Source organism: Mesocricetus auratus, unplaced genomic scaffold (genome assembly GCF_017639785.1).
Source record: "Mesocricetus auratus isolate SY011 unplaced genomic scaffold, BCM_Maur_2.0 Super-Scaffold_100004, whole genome shotgun sequence".
NCBI lineage: Eukaryota > Metazoa > Chordata > Mammalia > Rodentia > Cricetidae > Mesocricetus > Mesocricetus auratus.
Genome location: NW_024429189.1, coordinates 51,513,711 through 51,526,830, shown reverse-complemented (window position 1 = coordinate 51,526,830; position 13,120 = coordinate 51,513,711). Strand labels below are relative to the sequence as shown.

At 36.3% G+C, this 13,120-nt stretch overlaps 1 protein-coding gene across 1 annotated transcript in view; it reads right to left on the bottom strand.

Moving 5' to 3' along the window:
- Fsip2 (fibrous sheath interacting protein 2) overlaps nt 1-12,325 on the bottom strand; it is an 85,438-nt gene extending 73,113 nt beyond the window's left edge. Inside the window, exons 1-7 of the mRNA XM_021233990.2 lie at nt 12,227-12,325; nt 11,848-11,973; nt 9,451-9,612; nt 8,172-8,261; nt 6,946-7,085; nt 5,415-5,556; nt 4,731-4,841 (exon numbers count right to left, since the gene is read on the bottom strand). Of these exons, the coding sequence (XP_021089649.1) occupies nt 4,731-4,841; nt 5,415-5,556; nt 6,946-7,085; nt 8,172-8,261; nt 9,451-9,612; nt 11,848-11,973; nt 12,227-12,325 (870 nt within the window). The remainder of the gene's footprint in view (nt 1-4,730; nt 4,842-5,414; nt 5,557-6,945; nt 7,086-8,171; nt 8,262-9,450; nt 9,613-11,847; nt 11,974-12,226) is intronic.
- Nucleotides 12,326-13,120: the final 795 nt, after the last annotated feature.

Below are 13,120 nucleotides of genomic sequence, written 5' to 3'. Positions count from 1 at the left end.
AGCTCTAAAAGGAGGAAAGCATGGATGGACATGTATGGTTGATCTTCACTGCAAACTTGTTGGGATTTAGAATCACCATGGGTGTAAGCCACATGGTGGGTCTGTGAGGTTCTTTATTGAGAGGATTAACTGAAAAGAGAAGGCACACCCTAAATGTGGGCAGCACTATCCCAGGGGCTGGCATGTTGGGGAAGTCCTGTGTATATGTTAATAAATTACTGCTGGCCAATAGGAATCTAGATAGGTGGGGCTAGGAGTCCAGGAGGATTCTGGGAAGGAGAAACACAGGAGAGTTGAGATGTAACGCCATTGGGGTAGGAAGCCTGGAAACCTCTCCAGTAAGAGAAATACTTAGATTAAAAATTATGGGGTAATTGCTTAAAGCAGAGCTAGCCAGGAAGAAACAAGCAAGGCCAACAGCTTCAGAATTAAGATAGCCTCCTGTGTGTTTATTTGGGACTGATGCAGATCTGGAACCAGGCAGGCGGGAAGGCATTCTCTGAAGGAAAAAGCTTCTCTTAACATAATGGTTGTCAGGAGTGGGATTGAATTTCTATGCAAAACAACAAAAGCTTTAAAGGAATTTTAGAAACAGAAGAACAGAGAGAAACACAGATTTTGGTAGCAGCATTATTCTCAGGTGTGCTCTGTTTTGCTAGCCACAAGCCGAGATTCACGTGGCTTGCTTACTGGAGTCTTCCTGACTCGGCATAAAAAAAAAACAAAAAACAAAAAAAAAAACAAAAAAAGACCAGTAAGGTTGTTTTAAGAGACTCTGCTAACGATTTAAAGGTGTGTACGTTCTGCTGGAAATGGCAGCTTTTGCTGGATGTCAACATGGACTGAGGCGGTAAGCTGGAATCTCGCTTACGCCCGCCATCTTGAAACGGCAGTTTAAAACAGCTGCGGTTTTACAGATAAGACACGTGGCCAGAAAAACATAAAGATTTACAGTAGGCCAGAAAAACGTGAAGATTTACAGTAAAGTCAGACTTGGATGAACAAAACCTCTAAAGGTTTACAGAGTGTTTAAAAATATGCATGAGATTGAGAGAGAAAATGAAACGTCAAAGTGGTAAATAAATAAAAAAGCCAGCATTGTGGTGGTGCACGCCGGTAGGATTTACTCCAGAGGCAGAGGCAGGCAGATTTCCAAAGAGAAACCCTGTCTAAGAGAAAAATAAATAAAAGTAAAATAAATAAAGTAATAATAGATAAATAAGCCACGTAAAGATGGAAAATACACAGAGAGTCTGGATACTGTACGCTATTATGTTTTTCAGTTTTTTGATTGCTAAGGAAGGAACAGCTACTAAAGTACACTTCCAGCAGGAAGCAGTTTGGAATGAGCGACATCCTAATTCCCATCTTGTTTATAAACCTTTGTTTTCATTTAAATGGGATTGTTTATAATTGGTTAATGATCACAACCAATGTCTTTTTAATGGTAAAAAAGGGAATTATGGTATGGGTATTGTTTTTCATTTATTGATACAAATTCAAGGTCAATTTTGTGATGCATATATTTCTCCTCTTGATTAAGTATTGTGCTTATACTGATCTTTTAAAATTTAATGCGTAATTAAATACAGATTATAGATAGTTACTTATAATAGTCAGAATTTATAGTTAGGTAAGTTAGGTTTTCTAGATATACAGAAATATATGTGAGATAGATAGTCTTCAAACCTTTCAAAGACCTTCAGAAAATGGCATTTTAAATGGTTTAGGGTTTTTCTTGACAATGAGAAATGTCTGCTCCTGGCAGCACCAATTATGTCTGAGAGGAAGATGGGCATCGAAGAAACTCGTTATGGAGTTTGCTTTCAATATGGCAAGATTAGCCATTTGGGCAAGAAACTGCTCTTGCCTAGACTGACTGTTGCTGTATAAACTGGACATGCAGGACCCACAGGAAAGTGAATGCTGAACTCAGTTTTACAGGGTTCCTGCTTCATGGAAGAGTCCGCGAGACTTTCTGCAGGACAAAGAAAAATGAATGATAGACTGTCAATGCAGATGGACAGTTTGAAATTTCCTGCTTTGCTGAGAAGTGTTCCAGACACATTGTGGCCTATGGGCTGAAGATGGATGTCCCAACGTTACAGAGGAACTTTGGGTGACTGTCCAGGCAGTAAGATACCTCTGTCAATCCTAGTGTTTATATATTATCCTTCTGTGGTCTTTGATGGAGTTGAAGACAGATAGTTATAATTATAGTTTTCCTTAGTTATGATAAAAGATACATATAGAACTTTGGACTCACAAGGATGGGATGGATGATATTTTCTTTAAATCTTGCTAAAATATTGTAACTATGTTCTTATTTGATAACTGTTCTGTTATATGTAATTTGACTATGTTAAAGTTAAGACCTTTCTTTTTGTTTAAACAGAAAAGAGGAGATGTTGGGGAAGTCCTGTGTATATGTTAATAAATTACTGCTGGCCAATAGGAATCTAGATAGGTGGGGCTAGGAGTCCAGGAGGATTCTGGGAAGGAGAAACACAGGAGAGTCGAGATGTAACGTCATTGGGGTAGGAAGCCCGGAAACCTCTCCGGTAAGAGAAATACTTAGATTAACAATTATGGGGTAATTGCTTAAAGCAGAGCTAGCCAGGAAGAAACAAGCAAGGCCAACAGCTTCATAATTAATATAGCCTTCTGTGTGTTTATTTGGGACTGATGCGGATCTGGAACCAGGTGGGCGGGAAGGCATTCTCTCAAGGAAAAAGCTTCTCTTAACACTGGCATCTCAAAATAAATGAATAACAAGTAAAAAGGTGCGCTAAGCACAAACATTGATTTTTTTCCTGAGCTTCCAAACTGTGGATGCAGTGGGACCGGTTGTCATGATCCTGCCTTATCTCTAAGATGATGATTGACTGTATCCAATGGAACTGGAAGCACAATAACCTCTTCCTTTCTTAAGTCACTTCTTTTCAGATATTTGACCACAGAGTGAAAATTAACTCATATGAAATGTAACAGAAATATTTTTACAACTGATACCTAAAAAATTCCAAAGTTGCTACCTATGGTGAACTCTGAGATTCAGGAGAAACCCTGAGGAAGATTACAAACCAAATGAATGAGATTATGCTACAATGATACCAGATCTAGATAAAGACACTACACAAGATCAAAAACAAAACAAAGCATGCTAACATTTCTTCTGCAAAATTCTATACAAATTTTAGGCAATTTGTATCAAACTACATATCACATAAATTAGAGATCAAACGAACTGATTTTATGACCATGAATTCCATATTGATTGAACATTTTGAATTTGATTTATATTATATATTGCAGAACCATAAACATCAATTCAACAAAATCATAAAAGAAAATATTTGATGACCCACCAAAATTCCTTCCTAATAAAACTTTTGGAAATCTAGTAATAGAATTTTTTAGACCTGATGAAAAGTATGTATGATAGACATAGAGAACCTCATAACTAATTCTATTAATAGTAGTTTACCTTTGAGATGCATGCTAATGGAAACTGCTATGTAATACTATCATATTATTAAAACCTACTGTAATTAATTATTTTTGTGAATGTATGTGTTTGCTTAATATAGGTGTTTACAGAGTTGTTGAAACATTGAACATAAGATGATATGCAGATTTTACTAAATAAGACAAGCCTACTTATTCATGTGAAGAGTGAATCTCAAACAAGACTAAGATGCACATGTGAGAAGCAGAATACAAATTTCAATTTTTATATTCTAATACAAATCTAACTTTGTAAATTATACATCTAAGTTTGCCAAGAATAATTTATCCAAAATTTAGAATTTTAGATATATATTTATTATCATGAAAAATCACTTAGTGTGTTTTATTAAATGAAGAAACTACCTACAAACTATAAGATGTAAAAGCGAAAACAGGATGGGGACTTGGGAGTTAAGAGCTCTTGCAGAGAAACCGGGTTCAGTTCCCAGCACCCACATGGCAGATGACAACTGCATGTGACTCAAGTTCCAGGGGATCTGACTCCCTCTTCTGGCCTCTGTATATGCATATATGCTGGTAAACACTCACACATAAACTAAAAATAAATCTTTTTAAAAAGATGAAAAAGAATTGCTTACTTTAGGAGTAAATAAACATTTCTAAGAACATTGGATAGTGTGTATTGTGTATGTACACTTAACATTTAGTTAGATTCTATATGTTGCTGTTTGTCCTTATTCTGCTTTACATTTTAAATCAGAAGGCACAACATACTATTAAACACAGAAAGAGAAGAGTAAAACTTTTTTAAAAATGAAGGAAAAGCCAAAGTTTTGTGGTTTTTTTTTAGTTCTCTTCAGGAACATTTTTGTAAGAGTAAGGCTTTTATGAGAACTGAAGCTAGTGTTTTATTGTGAAGATAAATCCAAAAGAGATTATATCAAATAATGGAGCAATGATTTTCACATTGTGAAAATGCATTGGACAAGACATGTAAAAGTGTGGGTATCTGGGCATGGTGGCGCTGGCAGTGGGTTCAAGACTCACATGCTCTCAGGAGACTGAGGTCACCAGGTCTCTTGGAGTCTCAGGAGTTCACGAACAGACTGTGCCACATAGCCACACCCAGGCTTTTGTTTTTTTAAGATTTTACCATTCAGTTTTGCATAACATATACTTTTGAATAATTATTCACACAAGTATTTACTCTAAAAAACAAAGCTACTCTTCAAGCATCCCAAGAAAGAACCTCACAGTACCTTTCTGTCACTCTCTTCTCGGCTTCTCCGCCTTTGCTCCTCTACCCTCTGCTCTCTCTTGACATCTTCTCCGATCCTCGTGAGCAGCAGCATCTCCTTTGTCTTCCATTCCTAGGGACCACAGTATCATCATGAAGGGGAGAGTGTGTTTTGTTTTCACGACAGGTGCGTTTTGTTCACCACCAAGGGAAAAGCTGGCAAGCCAAGGGACCAACAGCTATCAAGTCATCAAATATATATATATATATATATATATATATATATATATATATATGTCATTCAGCCCTTTTCGAATGGACTTTTCTCAGAGCATTTGTATTAATAAAGCTAGGAGGTGCTTCAGAGGGTGCAGTACCTGTTGATAACCCTCATAGCTGACTCCCCTAAGCTGTCCTGATTTATCCACTGCATTATGCGGTGTGCATATTCAAATGAATAAATTTTAATAAAGAATGAAAGTTAGCTATGGCTGATTTTTACTAAAGATAATTTAGAAATTATTTCTTATGCACACTGAAGTTTAATGGAAAGTGAAGCAATGCTTAATAACTTTACATTGGTCTTTAAAAACAAAACAGATGGTTCGTTATGCAGTTTGTGGCATCTGCATCTACCATTAAAACTATTCACAAATGGAAAAGTTGCACTCATTTTCCCCTCACAACACTTAAAGTCACCTCTTACCTCTTCAATTTTTCTACGAAGACTAAGTTTTTTTCTTGTGTATTCCCGCTGCCGTCGCTCTTCTCTGTCCATGCGGAGCAGGCGCTGCTCCTCCGCTGTGCGCTCAAGTTGTTCTAATTCTTTACTGATCATATCCAAATACCTGAGTAGGGATGAACATATGATCGCAAGGGCGTTGGGAAGCTTTGTCTTCATCCACCAAACCAAGCCTTCCCCTGCTCGCCAGGGTTTGAACTATACAATTTTCATAAGGTTTATACTTTGTTGTTGTTTTTTCAGTTCCCTTAATCACTCTTCAGATCAGACATGCTCATAATGTTTGGCTCATTCTTTATTCTTCTTTTGGACTGCATATGTATTACCAAGGCCAAAAAAATAGTGGAGTGGAGGAACAAACACGATTCAGAGTTTTACACAATGAACCATAACTCAGTGGGCTTAGGAATCTGGACTTACAAACACAACGAAAGCAAGCATGGCCTCAAATGTATTCACTGAAAGAGTATTTTCAGAACTAAGTGAGCACTAGGCTGTTGCTAGCAACACAAAACTCCCAGGAAGGTCGGGGAAACAAAAGTAACAATAAATGTCACTAGACATAAAACTCTCGCTCTTTGGAAAGGAAAAAGAATGGAACATCGTTTCACTTTCATAAAGATAAATTTAGTAATGCTAGTTATTGATTATGAATGGGAACATCTGAATAAATTTGCTGTTATTCTAGAATGTTCATGTTTTCTTCAGATATGCTAAAACTCCTGTTTTTCATTTGGACTGATTTCTTTTTTTTCCCCCTAAATATAGGTTTTCATTTAAATTAGAAACATGAAGGCTTCACATGTCAATCCCAGCTCCCTCTCCCACACCTCCTCCCTTGTCCCTCCACCAGCCCCCCACCTGTCCCCCAACCCATCCCCACATCATTCCCCAGGGAGGGTGAGTCCCTCCTTGGGGAGATCTGCAAAGTCTGTCATTTCATCCATGGCAGGACATAGGCCCTTCCCCATGTGTCCAGGCTGAGAGAGCATCCCTCTATTTGGAATGGGCTCCCAAAGATCATTCATACACCCTTGTAAACACTGATGTACTACCCAAGGCCTCAGTGATTTCTTTGGACTGATTTCTTTAAACTTAATGCTGTCAGTCTTTCAAGGGTGATTATAAAAACTTGCTTTTTTTTAGCCACTGCTGAAATAATTTCTCCTAAAGAATGTCTCTGAGGTCTGATGCATTCTCCCATTCTCACTCCACTATCTCTAGAATTCCCAGAAAACTCAACTGCCCTGGAGGAAGTCTCCACTCATAACTTTAGGAACAAGATTCCTGATCTCTGTACCTTCTTCTTTTCTCTATCCACTTAGTCATATAGGAGAGTTACACACTATTTACTATTAAGAAAATAAAAATCCTACTTACAATGATTTTTAATATAAATCATTAAACACGCACACACGCACACACACACACACACACACACACACACACACACACACACACACACACAAACACTATGCTATGACTTTAGGCTCACCTGTGCCTTAACAAACGTTCTTGCTCCTTAATAGACTGTGTGTTATCCTGTAACAACCAGTTCTGGAACCGTGTGACATCAGAACAGTGAGGAAGTTGGCTGGTTTCTTGCAGTTTATGTAGTTGTTTTGTAATCAATTGCTGTTGTTTTTTTAAAATAAAAGAATGCCAGAAGTATATAATGTTTTTACATTTCCAAGAAATATAATCATTAAAATTCCTACATTTTATGAGATAAATTGCATTTAATTTTCTTGAGTCCATTACAAATGTGGACAGCTGAAATAAAATTGGAATTTATCTTGCTAAAAATAAAAGACAGATATTTGATTTGTTCACCAGGACTACATTTCCTTCCTGACTAGTTTTCTCTCTATTTTTGGTTTTAATGATACAAGATCTCACAATATATAAGCCAGACTGACCATGAACTCGCAGTTCTCCTGTTCCAGCTTGCATAGTACTGGGATTTCAAATGTGTATGGTTTTTAGTCATTCTCATTTTTCTCTAAAATTTTCATTTTGTAATGTAAAATTGTGAGCACATGCTTGCCTAGTTTTCAGATCTTTTGACACTTAAGAAAAATCTGAATCCTGTTATGCATATCGCCCATGCACAGAGAGAGAGAGACAGAGAGAGAGACAGAGACAGACAAAGACAGACAGAGAGTCAGGGAGACAGAGAGACAGAGACAGAGAGGCATACTGCACAAAACTTTGATTCAAGACTTTAAAAAATGATCATAATATAATAATTATAATCAACTTTTATGAATTTTTGTGAATATATACAGTGTATGTATATAGATACAAACAGAGCCTACCTGGTTCTTCAATGCTATGCGGGATAGTATAGGTGTAACACAGGAAATCAGCTGTTCTTACAACTTTTGTTTTAGCCTTGGAATTTTTCTAGTGCAACACCGTCTAGTGCCAGCTAAGGTCTAACTAGCTTATCTGACTTACTGACTTTTTGGTTTACTGAATTAGTTACTAAATTAACAGCTAAATATAAGTAATAATACTAAATATTAGTATACTGATGATGTGATCTAAATCTTCCCCCTTATTTGACAAATGTAACCTGCAAATATTGTTCATTCTGCTCCAAATTTTACATAGATTATTTAGTCCGCAATTAAATTTCAAAATATGAGACAATATCACGCACAAATAAAACAATTTTTATCTTCCTTTTAAATCAGTCATTTTAAATGCATAACTTACCTGTTCTCTTAAATAGTTTCTTTCAAAGTCTAATTTTAAGCTTGTAAGATATTGTCGGTATTTATTCAGTTCCCTCAAGCTACAAACAATCTAAAAATAAAATAAAAAACGTATAAATATTTTAAATGTATGTATATTTAAATGTACATATAAATATTTTAAAGTCATAACAATTACTTATTAGAGAAAAAAGAGCAATGACAATTTTAATGACACTTTGGTATGAAGAGTAAGAAATTACTAACAATGTAATTGGTGGTACCTCTACATTTGTAAGCAAGAAGTTTCTATCGAGAAATAAAACTTTCTTATTACTATATTATAATAAAGAACTACATAAGTGTAGTTATTAAATAATAATTTTCATTAATTATAACCGGATTATGATTGTAGATATGCTCAAATGCAGTAAGAACAATCTCGTAGGATGCTAAAAAACATTTCCTACATTGTTATTTCAAGTTTTTAAAAATACACTGACAAGAACACAGTACCATTACAGAGAGGAAAAAGGAGAACTATGACTCAGGGGGGAAATTAATATACCTTTCCTTCTTCAAAATACTTGACAATAATTTGTTGATAGTTGACAGAAAAGAGTAAAGGAAATAATCCCATGTGGTAGCACTCATTTTCTGAACCCTGAGTATTCTATAAAACTGATCAAGAAGTATTCAATTACAGCAACGTTAATGGTGACACTACAGAAAGACAATTCCTGGAACGACCTTGTACTTGCCAAAACTCACCTATTCACTAGGACTTCTGTGATGAGGGGTTTGAATGTTGCAGATCCGCAACCTAAGTATAAGTGAGCTTAAGGTGTCTTTAGACATTCCTTGCCCACATTTATTAGAACTAACATATAAAAACCCTTTTTAGTCTATTAAAATCCCTATTTTCTACTCATGAAAAGCCAAAGAATTCTATTCACACAGCATACAAGGCCTATACTCAACACTTACTCACTTGGCTATACCCACTTCTCTGATGTTTCCACCAAGACATTATAAAGGTCTCTTGATTTACGATTTTCTTTGTTTAGTTATTATAAAACTTCATGAAGTTGCTTCCATTAGATCATGGATTTTGGGGTAACTTAAATGTGTTCCTGAGCAACTGTCACTTATTTTTGACCCCAGAAGAAATTATTTTGTATCCTCTTTGAGGTGAGACCTGTGTTTTTGCATCAAGAGACTGGCTTTCACTCAGGGAGGGGAGCACACACAAAGTAGTAAATGTTTTCATCGATTAAGCAAAAGAGCATCCATCAACTCACTTTGTTATTGCTGGTGATGTAGCCACCTTTCTTTAGTCTTCTTAGAATATCTTTGCGTTTATAGTATGCTCTTAAATGTGGATCATGGAGACTTTTATATTGTGTTTCCAAAAGTCGACAGTAAGGATCACTCAGGTTAAAACCATAGGAAGGTCGAAAAAGCTGCATCACAGATATTAAAACATTACAAATATAAATTAATGTATTTTCACTTTTAATTAACCTGCTGACATGACTGAAAAAATCAAACATGCAGTTTAAATTTGAACTGGGAATATGCAAGCAACAGTAGGATTTACTCATGCAAGTTTCCCTTCCTCCCCTCACCCAAGTGAAGTAATTTAACCAGTTGGTCTCACTATATCAGTTCTTTCCCTGGTGCTTCACCTTTTGACCAAGAGACAAATACAGAGAGGAAGAAAAGGATGAGAATAATGTTTCATTGGTTTTTTAAAAAATACAGTCAATTCTGTCTTTTCTTTCCTCCCTAGACCAAGACACTATACCCAAGAGAAAAAAATATATATTAATCATTATGTTCTGATCATCTAAAAGTGAAGAAAATAATGAAAAATAATCTTTTACTAAGATTAAGGGGAAGAATGCATATAAACAGTGTAGAACTTAGATACTAAGGACTAAGGATAGTGTCTTGGGACCTTTAACAAATTCAATGTTCTTTGAGTGTTACGGTCATAAAGAAAATCAATGCCTATGCTATATAATTCCACATATTGAAATACAAGTTTTAAGGCATATTTACAGAAAATGTGTTTTTGTCCTATGTATTAATACCAAACAAAACCTCAATAAAAATTAACATGTTAAATTTTATTATATAAATATAAAGATTACCATATAAATAACATAATAAATATAATCATGGGAAAGAATGAAAAGACAGCCAATGCATAGGATCATGATTCCCTTTATTTTAGTGTGAAAGAAACACCTAAATTATTTAATCTTTGTCAATTGAGATATTATCGTAGTAAGGTTTTGATGTGAGTTCTCAGTTAATTTTTCAAAGGGAGAATGAAATTTGGTTGTGCAAGTATTTCTAAAGAAAAGGTAGCTGATAGACGAATGTGTAAAAGTGTGCTAATGCTGTTTTTGCATCTTTTCAGCTTTAATGCTTACTATTACAATGCCAAGTCAGAAAAATAGGTGATGATATTGGAGTATGGGTGGGGGGATGTAGAGGGCGTATGCTCTATTTGTAGGCATCAAATTCAATTTGCAGTACCACATAATATTGTGCACTAATCCAGAGGGTCCTGGAGGTGCCAGTTTGAGACCTTTGTTCATTTTACAAGTTCAGTTCCTTTCTTGAATACGGGAGAAACAGGTGGAGTAGGGTTCTAAAAAGAATTAGAAGGCAGAAGCAATGCTTTGTACTGGACAAAATGTAAAGTCTAAGGGAGCAGGGGATCAGAATAGCTCGTCATTTGCATTACACAACCTTTTGTTAAGTCACTAAGTTCTTAAAGTTACAAGTTTAAAACCTTTCAAAGGGCCCAATCAGAAAAGTAGATTGAATGACTATCAAAGCTTCCCAAAGAGCACTAGTCCCCTGGTAGCTTAGAGTCTAATTCAGTGTGAATAGGACCAGATAAGAGGTACTCATCACTGAAGGAAATATGTCAAAGAAGGAACTGGTTGTCTTTCTTGGTAACATTTGGCTGTCAACTTCTTTTAGATGTTGACTTTTAACAACAGCAAATTCGTGTCTCAATATTAAACTAACCACTCAACAGAAATATAAGCCTTATGTAGATTTATTTATTCAAGAACTGGAAGAGGTAGGGATAGGACAAAAAGCTAAGCATTTTAAGGTAAGTGGGTTGTATCATACAATTCAATAAAGAAATATGAAAACTATGATGTAGTTCACAAGTGATCCTCTAGAATGATTCAGATTAACAAATTAGGAAGAAGAAAAAAAAAAGAGTAAACCAAGTCTGGAGGTAAACTGGACAAAAATCATGAGTGGTGGTTTCAAACGAAAAAAAAAAAACAAACAAAAATATCTTTCAATGAGAGTTTATTCCCAGTCAGAATTGATTAAAACCCTAGTACCAATTAGTAACAAATAGTAAATAGCCTTTTAATCAAATGTTTCTAAGAAAAATTAATACATAGGCATATAAAGAGCATATAATTAAATCTTAATATGCTGCTCTGTATTATAAATTAAAACAGGGCCGAAGATCTAAATCCTTTTGATCATGATTCTATAAAGCAACATTGGATGAAATTGCTTAACCACAATCTCAACAATACCTGTGGTATGATGTCTGACTGTTGGTATACATTCTCCTAATATACTCTGCTGTATTGTCTAACAGAATACAGCATTGTAATATAAGACAATGTGATTATATAAAGTTGCCCTACCTTTTCACTGATATTCGTAGTAAAATACACAGTATCAGTTCCCGGGATCATAGGCAGCTTGACCCCAAGAGGAAGATCCAGTAGCTGAGCGGCTCCCACCCCTGGAATTGAGGTTTTGTGTGCCCCCTGTGAAATATAATCAGATCATTTGTCTTTTCTCTCCGTAAGTCCTTTGCTTTGGCCCATCTCCTCCCACAATAAGGATAGACATCAAAGGGCACATCCTCACAGGGCCCCTCTCTTCAGCTAGACTAGGGTAACCTGGGTGGTCAGAGAGGAGCTGGTGAGGAGATTCCTACTCCCAACCCGAGGCCCGCAATGGCTACTCCCAGGCCTGAGGCCCAGGACATCCCCACTGGCCTGAGGCCACTCCACTCACATCTCCACATTGCTGACTGTCATCAGCCACGCTGCTGGAGGCTGCTTTTTTGGCAGCCACATTGGCAGTCTTGGAGCAGGCACTGAGGTACAGCTCCATGGTGTCCTGAGCCTCAGGTCCTCCCTTGAGGCTTCCTGGCTTCCTTCACCGTGGTCCCTCCGTTCCGAATGACCGGTGCCAGCCCCCTGCGGCCCCGCGAGCTTACGTTCCATATGGAACAGTGGAGGCCACGCAGAAAATCCGGTGCCTCAAATTGGGAAATTCGGCCCCAGAGAACCGGACTGTGACGAAGTAGACGGAAAGTTTGGTTCTCTTGGAAACCGTCACCCCTCAGACAGTCCGAACAGACAAACCAAGACATTTTGTTGGTTTTATTTGGCATTTTTAAAAATCATTGGTCTGTTAAATATTTTGATTTTTGTTTTTGTCTGTTTTGCTTTAGTTTTAGAGATAGAGAGAACATAAATTTGGGTAGATGGGAAAATCGGGAGGACCTGGGAGGAGCTTGGTGACAGTAATACATGATAAAATTATATGAAAAAAAATAAAAACAAAATAATAGTGTTTAAAGTTGCAACTGAAATCAAATTTCAGTACTATGAAAACTATCTAATAATTTAACTTTCTTCTTATTAGACTGAAGTGAGTATTGAGTTCACAGGGTTCTTTTGTTGTGCTTCTGTTTTCCAAACCACATCATGTTATGTACAGCCACCACAGAAATAAGGCGGTGCTTTTCAATATTTCCAAAGAATAAACATTCATTTTAACGTATTTAAATAAAGTGCCTCTAATTGCGGTTTTGTAATTTCCTTACTTTTTAATCTTCATAATACTGAACGAAAGGAAATTTGTTTTTGTTAACATGGAATAATTGTCACTGATTCATGTAGT